At 43.5% G+C, this 20,746-nt stretch overlaps 1 protein-coding gene across 1 annotated transcript; it reads left to right on the forward strand.

Moving 5' to 3' along the window:
• The first annotated feature begins 12,893 nt into the window (after positions 1-12,893).
• Positions 12,894-19,759, forward strand: LOC138784414 (extracellular calcium-sensing receptor-like). The gene is made up of 6 exons (XM_069959976.1): positions 12,894-12,976; positions 14,816-15,104; positions 15,224-16,042; positions 16,765-16,992; positions 17,084-17,207; positions 18,846-19,759. Exons 1-6 carry the CDS (start codon positions 12,894-12,896, stop codon positions 19,757-19,759), a joined length of 2,457 nt encoding a protein of 818 aa, XP_069816077.1.
• Positions 19,760-20,746: the final 987 nt, after the last annotated feature.

Consider the following 20,746-nt stretch of genomic DNA (forward strand, 5'->3'; position numbering starts at 1 on the left):
CTGCTGCCACCTCTGTCCATGTCAGGAACTGTCCAGAGCAGCAGCAAATCCCCATAGAAAACCTCTCCTGCTCTGGACAGTTCCTGACATGGACAGAGGTGGCAGCAGAAAGCACTGTGTCAGACTGGAGAGAATACACCACTTCCTGCAAGACATACAGCAGCTGATAAGTACGGGAAGACTGGAGATTTTTAATTAGAAGTAATAAACAAATTCGTATAACTTCCTCACACCAGTTAGTTTAAAAAAATATTTTTCACCGGAGTACCCCTTTAAGGTCAATACAAAATGTCAGACAGATGTGATTAAAAGTTTAATCTGTCTCAGGGGTGAGACACCCAACAATGTCCAGAATGTCACTCAGTCCATCATAATGCAAGTGAGGGGCTGAGCACTCATTATAGGAGAGGGGTTCCATTATAGTCTATGGGCCCGTCATGTGTAACATGACTGATGGCGTGATGATCTAGCCACCACAGGAGGTCTCAGCACGGACACCCCGACTGATCGAAACATTTCACACATCTGCATGATGTCAAAAGTTTTTATAATGACAGCCGGGTCACAGAGCAGCCGGGTCACAGAGCAGCCGGGTCACAGAGCAGCCGGGTCACAGAGCAGCCGGTGTTACTGGAGATCATCCCGGATAGTACTGCAGTACTGGCCGGATGATCTTCATTTCTGCTGAATTTGGATGCAGGTGCACCAGAGTGCACCCGCATCCGAATTCACCACTGCACACAACGGAGCGTGTGGCCGGAGCCGCACACTCCATTGTGTGAACTGCCATGTCTGTACGGCCGCAGAAAAATGACATGTCAGTTTTTCATGCGGCTGGAGCGTATACTATGTGTATACGCCCCGTCTGGGATTCCATTCATTCCAATACAACGTATGTTTTGCATAAATCGCGGCTGTTATTGCAAATTGCAACAACAGCTAAGATTTATGCAAAACATATGTTGTGTGAACATGGCTTTAAGATGTAATCTGCCATTTTATACTAGTAGAAGAGAGAGAACACCATGCGGCGCACATAGCGTATTACTGCAGAACAAATGTGTGTAAGTGGCTAAACTTGCTGCTCACCTCGGGCGGTCATGCTACAAGCCCAACACCGCCAGTCACTTTAGCGGTGGTTTGTACACCTTGATGCCGCTTGCGGCCCTTTCAACGGAACCAGGAGACTTGGTACAATAATTCAGCAGCGAAGATAGCACCAAAGTTGTCAAAAATCTTGTGACTTTATTAACTCCCTCTTGTGCAATGTTTTGCCTATCTCAGAGCTAAAGCGAAGAATTTTTACTACTTTAGTGCTGCCTCTGCTGCTGCTCCAGAGGGGGTGCAGTCAGATGAGGGGGGGCATTATCCTACCTATCACTGATACTACTGCTCCGGAGGGGGTGCAGTCTGGTGAGGGGCTATTATCCTACCTATCACTGATACTACTGCTGCTGCTCCGGAGGGGGTGCAGTCTGGTGAGGGGGGGCATAATCCTACCTATCACTGATACTGCTGCTCCGGAGGGGGTGCAGTCTGGTGAGGGGGGCATAATCTTACCTATCACTGATACTGCTGCTGCTCCGGAGGGGGTGCAGTCTGGTGAGGGGGGCATAATCCTACCTATCACTGATACTGCTGTTCCGGAGGGGGTGCAGTCTGGTGAGGGGGGGCATAATCCTCCCTATCACTGATACTGCTGCTCCGGAGGGGGCGCAGTCAGATGAGGGGTGCATAATCCTACCTATCACTGATACTGCTGCTCCGGAGGGGGTGCAGTCAGATGAGGGGGCATAATCCTACCTATCGCTGATACTGCTGCTGCTCCGGAGGGGGTGCAGTCAGATGAGGGGGGGCATAATCCTACCTATCACTGATACTGCTGCTGCTGCTCCGGAGGGGGTGCAGTCTGGTGAGGGGGGCATAATCTTACCTATCGCTGATACTGCTGCTCCGGAGGGGGTGCAGTCTGGTGAGGGGGTATTATCCTACCTATCACTGATACTGCTGCTCCGGAGGGGGTGCAGTCTGGTGAGGGGGGCATAATCCTACCTATCACTGATACTGCTGCTGCTGCTCCGGAGGGGGTGCAGTCAGATGAGGGGGCATAATCCTACCTATCGCTGATACTGCTGCTGCTCCGGAGGGGGTGCAGTCAGATGAGGGGGGGCATAATCCTACCTATCACTGATACTGCTGCTCCGGAGGGGGTGCAGTCTGGTGAGGGGGGCATAATCCTACCTATCACTGATACTACTGCTCCGGAGGGGGTGCAGTCAGATGAGGGGGGGCATAATCCTACCTATCACTGATACTGCTGCTCCGGAGGGGGTGCAGTCTGGTGAGGGGGTATTATCCTACCTATCACTGATACTGCTGCTCCGGAGGGGGTGCAGTCTGGTGAGGGGGGCATAATCCTACCTATCACTGATACTGCTGCTCCGGAGGGGGTGCAGTCTGGTGAGGGGGGGCATAATCCTACCTATCACTGATACTGCTGCTCCGGAGGGGGTGCAGTCTGGTGAGGGGGGGGGGGCATAATCCTACCTATCACTGATACTGCTGCTCCGGAGGGGGTGCAGTCTGGTGAGGGGGCATAATCCTACCTATCACTGATACTGCTGCTCCGGAGGGGGTGCAGTCTGGTGAGGGGGGCATAATCCTACCTATCACTGATACTGCTGTTCCGGAGGGGGTGCAGTCTGGTGAGGGGGGGCATAATCCTACCTATCACTGATACTGCTGCTCCGGAGGGGGTGCAGTCTGGTGAGGGGGGGCATAATCCTACCTATCACTGATACTGCTGCTCCGGAGGGGGTGCAGTCTGGTGAGGGGGGCATAATCCTACCTATCACTGATACTACTGCTCCGGAGGGGGTGCAGTCTGGTGAGGGGGCATAATCCTACCTATCACTGATACTACTGCTCCGGAGGGGGTGCAGTCTGGTGAGGGGGGCATTATCCTACCTATCACTGATACTACTGCTGCTCCGGAGGGGGTGCAGTCTGGTGAGGGGGTATTATCCTACCTATCACTGATACTACTGCTGCTCCGGAGGGGGTGCAGTCTGGTGAGGGGGGGTATTATCCTACCTATCACTGATACTACTGCTGCTGCTCCGGAGGGGGTGCAGTCTGGTGAGGGGGGCATAATCCTACCTATCACTGATACTGCTGCTGCTGCTCCGGAGGGGGTGCAGTCTGGTGAGGGGGGCATTATCCCACTTGTGTCTGCTGCTTATATCTTTATTCTTGAGTCGGTACAATAGTTGAGAAGAAGTTCACACTCTGGAGGTCCCAGTTGTGCAGGAGATCCGTGAGGCTTGGGCGCTGATCAGCTGAGTCCGGATTCTCACATCACAGATGATAGGAGTTGTAGTAGACGTAGGAGTAAGACAAATCAATGGATAATGTGTTTCTAAGGGAATCCTCAATAGATCTGATGATCTCATCTGATGAAACACGTCATCCATTGATTAAAGTCTTACTGTGATATCTACTACAACACCTATCATCTGTGATGTGAGAATCCTCAGCTGATCAGAGCCCAAGCCTCACGGATCTCCGGCACAACTGGACCTCCAAAGTGTGAACTTCTCATCACATACATACAGTATACATATATACACAAATAGACATACTGCAGACATACATACAGTATACATATATACACAAATAGACATACTGCAGACATACACACTGTATACATATATACACAAATAGACATACTGCAGACATACACACTGTATACATATATACACAAATAGACATACTGCAGCCATACACACTGTATACATATATACACAAATAGACATACTGCAGCCATACACACTGTATACATATATACACAAATAGACATACTGCAGACATACACACTGTATACATATATACACAAATAGACATACTGCAGCCATACACACTGTATACATATATACACAAATAGACATACTGCAGCCATACACACTGTATACATATATACACAAATAGACATACTGCAGCCATACACACTGTATACATATATACACAAATAGACATACTGCAGACATACATACAGTATACATATATACACAAATATACATACTGCAGACATACACACTGTATACATATATACACAGACATACTGCAGACATACATACAGTATACATATATACACAAATAGACATACTGCAGACATACACACGGTATACATATATACACAAATAGACATACTGCAGACATACACACTGTATACATATATACACAAATAGACATACTGCAGACATACACACTGTATACATATATATACAAATAGACATACTGCAGACATACACACGGTATACATATATACACAAATAGACATACTGCAGACATACACACTGTATACATATATACTCAAATAGACATACTGCAGACATACACACGGTATACATATATACACAAATAGACATACTGCAGACATACACACGGTATACATATATACACAAATAGACATACTGCAGACATACACACGGTATACATATATACACAGACATACTGCAGCCATACATACAGTATACATATATACACAAATAGTCATACTGCAGACATACACACTGCATACATATATACACAAATAGACATACTGCAGACATACATACAGTATACATATATACACAAATAGACATACTGCAGACATACACACTGTATACATATATACTCAAATAGACATACTGCAGACATACACACGGTATACATATATACACAAATAGACATACTGCAGACATACACACGGTATACATATATACACAAATAGACATACTGCAGACATACACACGGTATACATATATACACAGACATACTGCAGCCATACATACAGTATACATATATACACAAATAGTCATACTGCAGACATACACACTGTATACATATATACTCAAATAGACATACTGCAGACATACACACTGTATACATATATACACAAATAGACATACTGCAGACATACACACTGCATACATATATACACAAATAGACATACTGCAGACATACACAAACATGCAGACACAACACACCTTACATATATACATCTAATCATACTAACACACACAGACTCACCAATATAGATACACAGATACAAAAGCATGCAGATTACACATATAAACCATCTATAGAACTACATTACATAATATACACTATATACATGATAGAAAACACACACATATATCTCACTCACATGGATAAACACATGACACATGTACAGACACACACTGATGACAGATAGACAAGTATATACACACACACTCACATGTTCAGCAGGGCAGGAGGCTTCAGTCTTCTTGTCTCCATCTTCCCCAGCAGTGTGGGAGCCAGCAGGGGGCCCCTTGAGCTCCCGACACTAGGCAGCTTCCAAACGGGAGGCCCATCTCTGGCTTAGGGGAAGGGCCCTGCAAGAGGGAGGAGGGGGTGGGGCCCACCGTGGGATCCCCCGGCTCCCCGGTGGCCCAGTCTGACGCTGTACCCGTCATAGATATGTGTCCACCATATCCATCACGGTCATGTGCGTAAGAATATGAGAAGAGATTAAACTCTGAAGCCCAATGTAGCGGGCAGCTAGAAAGGTATAGGTTGAAGAAGTTTCCTGTCTCCAAAATTTTAGAAACAGCTCAGAAGTTATTATTTACAACCTACTGATCCCCCTCTTCTTCCATTGTGATGTTTCTTAGATCCTCCACTGGTTGCTGTTTTGGCTATGTGCACACTGAGGAAAAGGCGAGGAATTCAGCTTGAAATTTAGCTTCAAATTCAGCTTGAAATTCCTCCTGTAAAATATGTACAGAGCAAAGTCCCATTGTGTTCAATGGGTTTTCTGTTCTGTTGTTCACACTGCAGAATTTCCAAGCAGAATTTTCTGCTGTAGATCTGCTAGAGGAATCCTATAGAAGTCAATGGGGGGGGGCTTAAATTCTGCTTGAATTCTGCCTGAAAACTTTCAGCTACAATTCCTCGAGAATTGCTCAGTGTGCACATACCACGGGCGGAATTCCATGCGGATTCCGCCCGCATTTTATGGCGGAATTCGGGCAGAATTCCGCTAGAATTGCCCAGTGTGCACGTACCCGGGTATATGCACACTGAGGAAAAGGTGAGGAATTAGGTGAGGAATTGAAAAGGAATTTCCTCCCGAATTTCCTCCCTTGAAATTCCTCCCGTAAAATATGTACAGAGCAAAGTCCCATTGTGTTCAATGGGTTTTCTGCTCTGTTGTTCACACTGCAGAATTTCCGAGCAGAATTTTCTGCTGTAGATCTGCTAGAGGAATCCTATAGAGGTCAATGGGGGGGCTTAAATTCTGCTTGAATTCTGCCTGAAAACTTTCTGCTTCAATTCCTCGACAATTCCTCAGTGTGCACATAGCCTTAGGCTATGTGCACACTGAGCAATTCTCGAGGAATTGTAGTTGAAAGATTTCTGCTTGAAATTCCTCGCCTATTCTGCTCTGGCAGAATTTGGGCGGAATTTGAGCGGAATCCGCGCGGAAATCAAGCGGAATGCAAGCGGAATTACCAGCAGAATTCAAACCCCATTGACTTCTATAGGATTCCTCTAGCGGAATCCGCCCTTGGGGTATGTGCACACTGTGGAAAAGGCGAGGAATTCAGCTTGAAATTCAGCTCAAAATTCAGCTTGAAATTCCTCCCGTAAAAAATGTACAGAGCAAAGTCCCAATGTGTTCAATGGGTTTTCTGCTCTGTTGTTCACACTGCAGAATTTACGGGCAGAATTTTCTGCTGTAGATCTGCTAGAGGAATCCTATAGAAGTCAATGGGGGGCTTAAATTCTGCTTGAATTCTGCCTGGATGTGCAATTGCCCAGTGTGCATATACCCTTTGGGTGGGTTCACATTGAGTAAAAGGTGAGGAATTAGGTAAGGAATTGAAGAGGAATCTTTGGGGATTCTGCTAGAGAAATCCTATAGAAGTCAATGGGGGCTTAAATTCCGCTTGCATTCTGCTCAAATTCTGCTTGAATTCTGCTTCAATTCCTCGAGAATTGCTCAGTGTGCACATACCCTAATTTCTCACCCTTTGCTCAGTGTGCATGAGCCCGTAAAATGAACACATGACTACTGCAGCCAGTCCATAGGGACCTGAAGACATAGACTGGACTCCACCAATAAGATAAGAATAAATCATTTTAATATCTTATGAAATGTGGAGCTGTTTTTACCCCTTAAAGTAAATCTGTCTCCCCCTCTTAGCCTAACCAGTTGGCGGAACCACTGGATAAATAATAATAAAAGCATTCAGAACATAACCTTGCTGCCAGGGTCTGGGTTTTCTTTCTTTCTTTATTTAGGCCATGAGGTGGGGACTTGACTGGTCACTCCATTCAGTTTTCACCCAGGAACCATTTCTCACACCCACACATCCAATACACCCCCATAATCCTGTGGCCTTTCCAAAGTCTTGACTCTGTAAGAAGACCACCCCATCATTCAGACCAGATTGATAGGATGTTTTTATAATATGGTTAGCCTTTGAGTCCATCGGTTTAGAAGACTGCTTCTCAATGTAGTTTTGGGATGATCATCTCAAAGAGGTTTCACAGTATTTAGAAATAACTCATATTATGGTCCTTTGACATGGGGTTCAACATCTTGGTTTTCCTCACACCTTGGCGGAAAGCCAAAAGTTTGGTCAATGTAGTCCATAGCATGGCGATGGCCACAATATAACGTTCGGGAAACGTCATGTAATGCAGGTAGTTCCTGCAAGATGATGTTCCCCCGAACGTCATCCTTTCCCTGCCCCCACCCAGCTCTCCCTAACGGCGATTGGGCAGCGAGAGGAGGTTGTCTCACACAGCCTCCTCCTGCTGCCACTGTCCGGAGAGGAGCCGCACTCCCCCCATGGTAGTTAACCCCATAGGCGCCGCGGATTGTGGGACTGCAGCGTCTATGAGGAATCCGGAGGGAGATCTGCTCCCTCCGACACCCCCCCCCCCAGAGCCGTGCAAGCGATCGCTTGGCTCCGGGGGTTAACCATAGCAACCCAGATGCTGCTCTATGTGTCTGGGCTGCTATGGTTAGAACGATCAGGCCCTTGCACTGAGGCAGGGATCTGATCATTTGAATGAGCTGTCAGTGTTCTGACAGCTCATTCACTATATAATACATTACAGCACTGATCATGTGCTGTAATGTATTATAGATGCACCTGTAAAAGTTAAAACTCACACACACGCACAAAAATACATACATACATAAATAAATACACAAATATATTTAATAAATAAATAAATTAATAAATTAAATAAATAAATAAATATACACATTCCCCATCCCCCTTTAAAAATGATCCCCTATAAATGAGATACATATATTTGGTATTACTGTAATCGTACTGACCTGATGAATAAAGATAACATGTCATATGTAACGTATAGTAAACGGCGTACAAAAAATGGTGAAAAAGAGCTGCCAAATTGTGTTTTTTATTCGTACCACCTCATAAAAAATGTAATAAAAAATGATTAGGGTGTCACATGTCCCACAGAATGGTAGCAATGGAAACATCAACCCGTCTTACACAAATATTTTGGCACTGCAAGGTCTCTGTGACATGGTATAATAGCTAAAAAAATTGAAATAAAAAAAGGCCACAAAATTTCTCATGTCTCTGTCATGTCTGCGGCCTGTGGTTGAGTCAGGTGACGCACTGCGGCCACATATGGGGGATTTCTAGAAACATTGGAATAAGGGGACTTAATATTGAGTTCCATTTCTCAGTTAGTATTTGCTGTGTTAGAGGAAAAAATGGATTAAAGGACAACTCCGACGAATTTTTTTTTAGCTTATTTAACACACATTTCAAAGTTATATAACTTTGTAATGTGGTTAAATACCCGGTCTGGCCCCCTTCCCCCACTTTCGGACCCCCGACCCCCCCCCCGCCCGGAAGTTAAAGAATGTATACATTACCTATTACGATCGTCACGGTCCTCTTCTCCCGGGCGGCATCTGGTGACGACGACGTCAGAGTCGGGGGCGGTCCGGGTCTTCTTCCTCCTTGGCGTCTTCATTGAGAGTGAATGGGAGAGAAAAGGCTGCTGGTGCACATGCGCACCAGCAGCCTTTTCATTGGCTGGAGCGCATCACATGGCTTACAGCTTGCTCAGCCCTGATTGGCTGAGCTTGCTGGAAGCCATGTGATGCGCTCCAGCCAATGAAAAGGCTGCCGATGCGCAAGCGCACTGGCAGCCTTTTCCATCCCCAGGACCCGGAAGTCAGAGACATGGCTGGACGGCGGACGGCGGTGACGGTGAGGCGGACGGCGGACGAATGGAGTGGCGATCGTCACCGGAGGGATGGTGAGTATGGTGTCTGTGTGTGTCTGTGTTTTTTTTTTTGGGGGGGGGGTCCCGCCGGAGTTGTCCTTTAAGATAGAAAATCTGCCCCCCAAAAATGAAATGTTTAAATTTCCCCTCCAAATTGCTTAAATTTCTGTGAAACACCTAAAGGGTTAATAAACTAATGAAATGTTACTTTGAATACTTTGAGGGGTACAGTTTTTTACAGTGGAGGGATTTATGGGGATAACTAACATACAGGCCCCACAAATCCACTTCAGAACTGAACTGGTCCCTAATAAATTCAGAATTTAAAATTTTTATGAAAATTTGAAAAATCGCTGTAAAAGTTCGAAGTCCTATAACATCCTAAAAAGTAAAAGGACGTTCACCAAAGGACGTCACCATAAAGCAGACATGTTGTAGATGTTGCAGTAATAATACGTTTTTGTTTCATGACTATTTTTCTTAGGAAAAGAGAATTTTGAGTATAAAGAAATGTACATTTTTCTAATTTTTGCGCAAATGTGTTTTTTCTTTTACAAAGAAAAGTGTATCAAGCAAAGTATACCACAAACATACAGAGGAATATGTAATGAAAAAACAATCTCAGAATAACCGCAATATTTAAAAGCACCGCAGAGTTATCACTACATAAAGAGAGACAGGTCAGATTTAAAAAATAGGCCAGGGCTGTAAGGCCAAAACAGGCTGCGGAGGCAAGGGGTTAAAGCTATCAGTAACTATAGTCTCTATGCTCTGTGAAGATATATACAAACCATTTCAACACTTTCGAGAGATCTGTAGGTAAAAGTAGCCAGTTTGAGAGGTTTGGCAAAAAGTAAGAAGTTTCTCCTTGAAATTGAAATTCCATTAACCAGTCTGCACTTTTCTATCATGTGATGGGCATATGGTATTCAATGTAGTAGTATTATATTAGGCTATGTCTACATCTGTGTCATGGCTTCACGATAGAGGCTGTGGGAAGACTGAAGGACCCATTGGTGTCTCTATCCCTTACTATCACTGTGAGACCTCTTTGTTCTCTGAACGATGGAGTCCCCATTGGGTCAGACCTCAACTATTCAGTAAGCTATGGAATATTTTAACGATAATCCATACCTTGCTATAGTGGTAAAACCATCAGTTTATACATAGTAATACGGACGTAATGACCTTGACAGTAACTAGTCGGTTGAATAAGCTTTTTCTACATAACTTTATGGCTCACATTGAATTGGTAGAACCAATGTCACATATAACTTTTTTTTTTCCGTCAACACTACATTTTTTCCAAGGCTCTTGTTATGGACAAGATGGATGTAAATTACCGGTCAATTACGGGAATTACAAAAATGGTAGTAGTGGGAACAATTATTACGTCCCTGTAATTGCTACATTTCTCCTCTGAGCACTATTACGATGCGTGGTAAACAGAATTCAGAATCGGAGATCGTCCCAGAGGTGTCAACATCCAAAACATTCTGAACATATATATAATAGGCTGCAAACGGGCTGGCGGGCGGAGAGCGACAGTCAGGCAGGCACTTGCTGTCACTCCAACACGTTGAACTCAATAGAAGGTAAGAAGCGTTTGAAGGTAAGAAGACCTTATCTCCATTTCAGAGTTTTTGTTTCTATGTACGGTCCATGATCACCTGCTGCCTATATCTGACTTTTTATTACGCTTAGCATCTTTCGGTTTTCCTGATGAACTCGTCACTGTGTATTTCCATGGTCATTTACGCATCCTCATGTCTTCCCAATGTCCTCATTTACCCAACCACATTACTTTCTGTATCTCCATCTCTTTCCGATGTCCCTATGCAGCCTATATCTTTATATTGTCATGGTGTCATCTTCTGACCTATTGGTAGGTTTTTCTGATCATAGTCAACTTCTGTATCACTATATTTGATTAATTTAGGGGCCTGATTTGTGATCTGATATAATCTGGGGTCTGGTGTAAGGTTCAATGACTCTAAGAGACTGGACTGGGTTCTGAAATAAATTATAAGAAAGAAAGAAATTAGAAATTAGAGGGTCTAGTGTAGGGCCCAAGGAATTTAGGGGTCTGGACTGGATTCTGAATTATCTGGAGGTTCTCGTCAGGGGTCCAATGAATTTGAGGGTCTGGACTGGGTTCTGAAATAATAAGAGGGTCTACTCTAGGGTCCATGGAATTTAGGGGTCTAGACTGGATTCTGAATTATTTGAAGGGTCTGGTCCGGGGTCCAATGAATTTGTGGGTCTGGACTGGGTTCTGAAATAATTAGAGGGTCTAGTCTAGGTTCCAAGGAATTTAGGGGTCTGGACTGGATTCTCAATTATTTTGAGGGTCTGGTCAGGGGTCTAATGAATTTGAGGGTCTGGACTAGTCTCTGAAATAATCTGGGGGTCTGGAATCCAGTAGATGGTCTGATGAGTTAAGGGGTCTGGACTAGGCTGTGTGATTAATTAAGGGGTCTGTTCTTTGGTTTGATGAATTTATGGTTCTGATATGGGGTCTGGAATTATTGTGAGGTCTATATCTAAGTTCATGTTAAGCTCATGTCAAGCCTTAAAGGGATTGTTTCAGGAAGTGCACCCTAGGTATGAATTCCAATTACTTCCATGTGAGTTCTGTATGGTTTTGTATGGGTACCATATGCTTTTCAGGGCATTTTATGGTTTCCACCAGTTATGACTGCCAGGGAGATACTATATACATGATTTCTTTAGTGTCTTGGTATTTAGCATCCATCCGGCATCTGAGGAGCATACATTGAGTTTATACATTGAGTATATGGTGGCACACAGGATGCAAACAAAACCTCCATACATACTGTGGCACATAGAGGTATTGACTACTCTACTCGGGCACCTTGGCAGCTTATTGTGTTGTCAGAATATGTGACTTGGGTCTTAACCACTTTCATAATTAACCTTCTTCTACGTTTTCTTCTTCAGCATGGTCTTGGGTATCATAATCTTCACCTTCATCACACTCTTACATGTCGGCTCTGGTCAGTCTCCCGCTTGTGGTCTCTACAGTCCCCCCAAGAAAGGATATATCCAGGATGGGGACATTATAATAGCAGGGTTTTTCCCTATGCACACATCATGGGAAGAGCAAAAATATTCATTTACTGAAAAGCTCCAGCCCCTCCACTGCAATCCGTAAGTGTCCATCTTCGTTACCCTTATCCTTTGTTGTGTTTCTCGGGATTTCTAAACCTACATATTTTCTTTACTAGGAATTTTTTTTTTTTAAATTTGACTTCTTATATTTGGGGTTTGGCCATCAACGACATCACATGATCAATGACGAGTGAACTTGCCAAATGTTCCGGTCCGTCCTTTTGGCATTTGACTCTCAGTAGCTGGAGAAGTTGAATATAGTCCTAGAGAGAAAGCATGGATACAGACTATGGCTGTGTCCACATTTCTTTTGGCATCCCTAGGGCTACAGCCAACTTTTCCAGTCTCTGGGGATCTAATACCAAATGTTTGCGTTCGGACAAAGATGAACGTTCAGCAAGTTCATACATCACTACATGTTTTTCTGGGAGAGTAAAGTTCTTTTTACCAGGACAAGTATTCTCGCCCTGATGATTTCAACTGAAGCCTACTTTATACCAAGGGCTGACGGCCTGAAGGCCTCTGTGGCTGCCATGACTGATCTGCTCATACAGTCTGCCAGGAAATCAATTCAATGCATTAAATTAAAGCAATGAATATATATAATATAATACACTGGTACCTTGCTTTAAGTGTAACATGGATTGAGAGCGTTTTGCAAGAAGAGCTCATAGTTTTTTAAGATTGTGACTTGGTGTAAGAGCATTGCTTTGGTTTAAGAGCTCCCTGTACTGGGTGGGAGCGTGAGTGGGGGAGGGGCATGGTCTGCATATAGTGGGGTCTACAGCCCTATATTCTGACCCAGGAAGTCTCCCTCACCTTCCAAATCATAGCAGATCCACTTCAGGCTGGGGCTTGTATCTATAGACAGAGCTGTGGAGGTAATGTCTCCATAGCTGTAAAGCCTCTCTACCCGGACACAGAGCGCTGTATATATGTGCCCACATCTGCCCTACTCATTCCTCCCTGCAGTCTCTGTCAGCCCTTGTGTTTCCCATCCTCTCCATTCCTGCCATAATGTGCCTGCACTCACACTCAGCTATACACACTGCTGCTATAATGTGCCTGCACTCACACTCAGCTATACACACTGCTGCTATAATGTGCCTGCACTCACACTCAGCTATACACACTGCTGCTATAATGTGCAATAATTCTGCTCGTAATCCAAGGCACCACTGTGTATATATTATTTTGCTTAAGTAGTACAAAATGAAGGACATTCTACAAACCTCAAAATACAAATATTGTAATTTTTTTTTCCAAAATGTACATTCTCCCCTCAAAAAACATAAATAAATAACAACCTTTGAGTCCGTATTTGGAAACCAACCAGTATTATTCTATGTATGATGATTGTAAGGAAGAACACCACAATATTAATGTTATGTTATGGTTTATGTCAAGGGAGAATTTAAAAGGGTAGTTCAACAAAAGAAAAAAAAAATCAAATCAACTGGTACCAGACAGTGCCAGAGATTTGTAATTTACTGCTACAAAAAAAAAAATAAAAAAAATCTAAAGTCTTCTAGTACTTATCAGCTGGTGTATGTCCTGCATTAAGTGGTGTATTCTCTCCAGTCTGGAGAGCAGGAGAGGTTTTCTTATGGGGATTTGCTCCTGCTCTGGACAGTTCCTGACATGGACTGCGGTGGCAGCAGAGAGCACTGTGTCAGACTGGAAAAAATACACCAATTCCTGCAGGACATACTGCAGCTGATAAGTACTGGAAGACTGGAGATCGTTTTTAATAGAAGTAAATTACAAATCTCTGGCACTGTGGAGTCGCAAGGGTCCCTAGCAATAGGAAAGTTAAAAAATTATGGCAAAAATGGATCTTGGCTGATTAAGGTGGGCCCCGCTTACATAGGAGAGGTATTTATTTATTATAAATTTTTTTTCCCCCCTCCCGCTGGCTCGCTGGGGTGGGTGGATTGGCAGGGGGAGAAAGGGATGGGTGATAACTGTACAAATTGTTTCTATGAAGCCCTTTCGGCCATGTTATATACTTGTTTATGCCCGAATGTACTGATGTAATTATGGATTTGTAAAACAATGCTGCAATACTTTTTTCATGGGCACTGATTAACTGTAAACTTATGTATTTTGTTCTTTTTAAAATGGTTTGAAAAAATTTATTTTTTTTGGTCACAAAAATTGTCCAAATTTTGTCTATTTTATAGATACAATATTTAGGAAAGCCTGTGATATCTGATGATTTGCTCGGCATAGTCAGATTTCCAGAAATGTTCTCAGTGGACGGAACTAAATGTTCTAGAAATCAGTAGTGGTCTGGGATCATAGACGTCACCAATGTTATCCATGACTTTTTGATTAGAAGTTCCCTTTGAATCTCTATTTTTCATCCATTTTTCCTACTTTCTTCACGCAGATACAGCACCGTATCCTACAGCTGGATGCACGCCATGTTATTTGCCATGAAAGAGATAAATGCCGCCCAGTCTTTGCTTCCCAATATATCTCTCGGCTTTCATATTGTTGACACGTGTACACATTTTTCCGAAGCTCTCTGGGGAACTTTTTGGACTCTGTCTGGAGAGGACCATCCAATTCTTAACTACCAGTGTAGCCCGAAAGTTCCTCTTGCCATTATTGGAGATGCCATATCCTCTTCCACTTTGGCAATGGCTACTGTGTTAGGAACATACATGTACCCTCAGGTAAATAGCATCCTTTAATGTGAATTTCCATACGATCTGAAATTTTCTCTCTGTATTCTCTGCTTTTTATCTTTCTGAAGATCATAATTTTTTGCTTTCTTTTTGTTTTACTCCCATAGATCAGCTATACCGCCACCGTGTCTTCTCTAAATAACCGGCTTCTGTATCCGTCGTTCTTCCGCACCATTCCTAGTGACAACAGTCAGGCCAGGGCCCTGGCTGCTCTTGTTGCCCACATGGGGTGGAACTGGGTTGGCTTACTGTCTCTGAATGACGACTATGGAATTGTAGGTTCTCAAGTACTTAAAGAGAATCTCCAAAATTTGGGAGTGTGCCTTGCATTTCACGAAACGTTCGGTCCGACATCCCCGCTTAGCAAATTGAATAACATTGCCGATTTGGTCGTTCGGTCATCGGTTAAAGCGGTTATAGTGTTTTCCAGGGATCCTTTCGTTCATCCTTTAATGGCCCTCCTTTTAGAGAGAGAAAACACGGAACGTATATGGCTTGGTACCCAAGCATGGTCGAATTCCCCCTTTCTTGCTTCCAAGAAGTTTAGTAAAATGATGAAGGGGACACTTGCTCTGTATTTGCATGAGATGGGTATTCCAGGGTTTAAGGAATACTTACTCGCACTTCGACCTTCCACCTCACTTCCTCAGGACATCTTCTTTGAACGTTTCTGGGAGTTAGTCCACGCATGCCGTTTCCACAACAAAAGTAATGCTGCAGAAGGTGGTACGGTGTGGTGCACAGGGGAGGAGATACTGACCAGATTTAGAAGCACCGAATATGAGTTCAATGAATTTGAATTTAGTGTTCACTACTTGGTGTATAATGCCGTATACGCCATGGCTTATGCTCTACATGACCTCATTTTCTGCTCATCTAGTCAACAGAGAACATGCAGAATTCTAAAAGACATCACCCCTTGGAAGGTACATAGTAAACATTTTGCTCTACGACATTCAGTATATATTTTCTTAAAAAGTCTGGGTTATTGTCAGTTGTAATTGTGACTTTTGACTTTTTTGGGGGGTTAAATAACGCTGCCCGACAGGATATTTTAGAAACTAGCTTTTTTCTGTGTTTTAAGCTGAAATAATAATAATAATAATAATAATAATAATAATAATAATAATAATAATAATAATAATGAAAATCGGATGTACTGATTGCTGTGTTGTTGGGTAAAAATAACTTTTTAAATTACATTTTTTACTTTGAGTGGCAGACAAAAAGGCGGACATGACTACTCTGCTGCCACCAGTGGCTGTGCCAGAATTGGGGGGCTGCTCTGGCACATATACTGACTATACCCTGATGTGTATACAATGCATGTTATTGTGTAGTGATGAGGGAAGTTACCAGGTTCTGTTTCGTCCAAACCTGAAGGCTCGGCATTTGACTCCTGGTGACTAGAAAAGTTGGATGCATCCCTAGAGAGTCCTAGAAAACATGGATACATCCATAGGATATAGGCTGTATCCATGTTTTCCATGACTCCCTAGGTCTGCATCCAACTTTTCCATTCAGTGGAAGTCAGATGAAGAGCATTTGGGTTTGGACAAACCTGAACGTTCGGTATGTCCACTTATTAATTTTCAAGATAACTCAAACTTTTTATGCGTATCTCTTTGTCTACCTATTCACATTGTAGATTGTCTACTCCATAAAGAATTTGTATTTCAAGAATCCAATGGGAGAGGAAATGTATTTTGATGCCAGTGGAAACCCACCGACGGACTATGATGTGATAAACTGGCACAGAAACCTGGATGGAACCATCAATTTTGTGAAGGTTGGACGCTACAATTTACGGGAGTCTCAAGAGAGTGATCTGGTCATCAACAACACAGAGATTATGTGGATCACTGGTCAACAAGAGGTACAATATCTATTATCTATCTAGATACCTAATCACATAGGAGATGGCTGTGGAACTGGCTAGGTAAAAAAACATTCTTCTCTTTCTCTAGGTCCCCCGCTCCGTGTGTTCTGAAAGTTGTGCTCCAGGATTTCGAAAAGCCAATATAGATGGACAACCCATGTGCTGCTTTGACTGTGTTCCATGTTCAGAAGGGGAAATATCGGATCGTGTAGGTGAGTGTCATCCGGTAGTAGAAATGAAGACTTATAAAGTCTTGCTGAGGTTCCTTGGGTTCCCCCGGAAGACTTGGTTCCAAGGGTCTATCTATACATCTATACAGACCATGTACACATACAGTTTGAATCCCTTTGGATACACAGAACTGATCATCTGTAAGATCTAATAAATAAATTCCAGTGGCACATGGTTTGCTCCAAACATTATTGTGTTTCTGGTGGGCCTGTCCAACCTTGGTCATATAAAGATACACAGTCAATACATTTTGTACAGGTGTCTCTTCTATCAACAACAACTGAAAAAAGATATAGCAAAAAAAGTTAAATTTTAAAGGTGTATTCCGCTCCAACATAACTTTTCAAATATAGCTATCTATGGTGAGAAAATAACAAACAGCCTATTCTTACCTTTCTGTGCTCTCCTGGTGTCCTCCTACGGCATGTTTGGGTCCTGGCCAAGACAATCCCTCCTCTGCTTCTGAGATGGACTCATTTGATAGTAACTGCCTGCTCAGCCAATCACGGGCCATGGTACTGCCTCATCTTGGCCAATGATTGGCTGAGCGGGCTGTCACCTCCAGGCGAGTCTGTCTCCGAATTGGAGGCAGGATCATTTTGGCCGGGACCTGAACATGCCATAGGAGGACACCGGGGAAGCACGGAAAGGAAAGAGTAGGCTGTTTGTTATTCATATCTCATCATGGACAGCTATGTTTAAAAAATATATATATATATTTGACTAAACTTTATGGACTATTGCTTAAAAAGCAACTTCTGGGAAATCCATCTATAGAATCCAAATGTCAGCAGCTATAAAAAAAATGACCATATCACATGACTCAGACTACATCACAAGACCCTTTTCAGGGATGCTGACTGGCTAAGAACTATGGCTAGGAGTTGCCATTACATAACTTGTATATGGCATTTTCACCAGATTTCCCTTCTATCATCTGTCATTTCCAGTTCTTCCTGATCTAGTGGGTGTAGACTAGCTGCCATGATGTCTCCACACATTACATACAGACAGAAGAGGGGGTCCTGCCCCTTTATATCCGTATAGCATCTCCTCAGACGCAACATCATCATCATGGAGGACATTATAGAGCAGCACTCAGCTTTAAAGCAGAGGAGTGAGATCTGATATTCACTACAAACTCCTACTACACGTCTTTCTGTCTGCCTCTTGTTTCTCCTGAGCTATCCCCGCCTTCCCTAGACTAATCAACTATAACCTGATCCCTCAGTAAGCTGATCCATCTCGAGGCAGACTTGAGCAGATTTTCAGAGAAAATGGTGAGTTTAAGAGAAAGTAGGAAGTAGTAGTCACATAACATACGGATCCCTACCCAGTAGCGATTGCAAAGTACAACTCCCATCATGCCCGGATAACTGCAGGCACAGGGTAACTACAAGGATCTACATTATATTTACAACCCCTGGAGCTGTAGATCAATTCATTACTTGCTGATGAGTTTTTCTGTAGGTTACAGATGATTGGGGTCCCAACACTGGTACACTCCCATTCTAAAAGTGGACAGACCCGTTAAGCAACACTAAGTTTCAGACACTATAGAATTTGTTTGGTATACCTATCTACTGTATATTTTCTACCTGATCTCATTTGCCTCCTAGATTCAAGCAACTGTTTTCCATGTCCTGACGACCTTTGGCCAAACAAAAATAACACTGTATGCATCCCGAAAGTTGTTGAATTTTTGTCCTATGGGGAACCACTTGGAATAACATTGACCACAACGGCCATCATCTGCTCCCTCGTCACTGTCAGCATATTGTGTGTGTTCATCAAACAAAAAGATACGCCCATAGTCAAAGCCAACAATCGAGACATTACCTACCTCCTCCTCACTTGTCTGTCATTGAGTTTCCTGTGCTCCTTCCTTTTTATCGGGGAACCTCAAAAAATCACTTGCCGCTACCGTCAAGGAGCCTTTGGGGTCATATTTGTTCTCAGCGTTTCATGTATCTTGGCCAAGACTATCATGGTAGTCATCGCTTTTAGAGCTACCAAACCGGGAAGCAACATGAAGGCTTGGATGGGGCCTAAAGTCCCAGCTTCAACCATTGCTCTCTGCACCTCCATCCAGTTTGTTATCTGCGTCTGCTGGACACTGAAATGTCCTCCATTTGCTGAAAGAAATATGAAGATCAAAACGGGAGTCATCATCTGCCAGTGCAATGAATGCTCGGATGCCCTTCTATGGTGCATGCTGGGATACATGGCATTTCTGGCTTGTGTTAGCTTCCTCGTGGCATTCCTAGCCCGGAAATTACCGGATAGCTTTAATGAAGCCAAGTGGATCACGTTCTCCATGTTGATCTTCTTGAGCGTCTGGATCTCCTTCGTCCCAGCCTATGTCAGCACTCAAGGCAAGTTGATGGTGGCTGTCGAGGTTTTTGCGATTTTATCCTCCAGTGCTGGGATTGTAGGTTGTATATTTATCCCCAAATGCTATATTATATTATTAAGACCGGACCTCAACTCCCGGCAGAACCTTCTGGGTAAAGGGGCCACCAGGAAGACATAGAAATGACCTTTTAAATTTACTTGGTGGACCTTGGTACATTGTCGAAAACATCAGAATGAATTTGATATGTTCTTGTCATGGTATGAATTACTGGATGGACACTATTTTGGTGGACACTGTGTAAGCAATGTATATGAAACGTTTCTGACGAGACCATAAGGCCACTTTATTGTAGTGAGATGTGTTGTAAAGCAAATTATTATATTATAACTGAAAATCTAAAAAATAAAAAAAAAAGTCATGTTCACCTAACCACCCGACGCGGTCACTTCTCTATTTATAGGATGATAGGAAGAACTGTGTAAGGTTCTAAGTGTCCAGTGGTGTTCTTCTCATGGCATTGATGATGTCCCTCTGAAGCTATGGATACTGTCGGGTCAATGACGATCAGTGCCACCATCCCATACTGCATCACGTCCAAAGTCACATGTAATTGCTCCCTTGGTGCTCACACCCGTTTTTTTCCGCTGATTCGGTGTGGGCCTTTTTATCACTCCTGGCATGTTTTCTGCTTTTGGGTCTGGTTGTGGTCCTGAGATTTTTTTGTTCCTCCAGGTTCTGACTCTGGTATGTTTCCTGACTTTGTCCCTGATGGTTCCTCCTGGCTCTGGCTATAGTTTTGGTTCTAAATCTATTACTGTAGTGTCCAGTTAGTTCTGATGGGAAGGGATGAGTGAATTTACAGTACTAGAGAAGCAAATCTCTTCGCAAGGCTCGGCAGTCGGCTGGTCAGCCTGCTGCCTTTGAACTCAGTGCCACTCTGCTCCAGGTGGTGGGAAATGCTTGATCCAGTCCTAGGTAAGTGGGAGAAGTTTCCCAGGACTGGATCCAGCTTTTCCAGGCACCTGGAATGGAGCAGCACTGAGTTCAAAGGCAGCAAGTTTACAAGCCGACCGCCGAGCCTAGCGAATCGCTTAGTTCTGAGACATCTAGCTGACTATTTTTTTCTTCCTTACTTTCACTTAGTTAGAAGGGTCCGTCACTCAG

Source organism: Dendropsophus ebraccatus, chromosome 1 (assembly GCF_027789765.1).
Source record: "Dendropsophus ebraccatus isolate aDenEbr1 chromosome 1, aDenEbr1.pat, whole genome shotgun sequence".
NCBI classification, from domain to species: domain Eukaryota; kingdom Metazoa; phylum Chordata; class Amphibia; order Anura; family Hylidae; genus Dendropsophus; species Dendropsophus ebraccatus.

Excerpts from the sequence above, each read along its gene's own strand:
- LOC138784414 (XM_069959976.1), top strand. The coding sequence starts at position 12,894 with ATGATTTCAACTGAAGCCTACTTTATACCAAGGGCTGACGGCCTGAAG. Across the intron at positions 12,977-14,815 it reads ATGACTGATCTGCTCATACA|ATACAGCACCGTATCCTACA; the intron begins GTCTGCCAGGAA and ends TTCTTCACGCAG. Across the intron at positions 17,208-18,845 it reads GGAAATATCGGATCGTGTAG|ATTCAAGCAACTGTTTTCCA; the intron begins GTGAGTGTCATC and ends TTTGCCTCCTAG.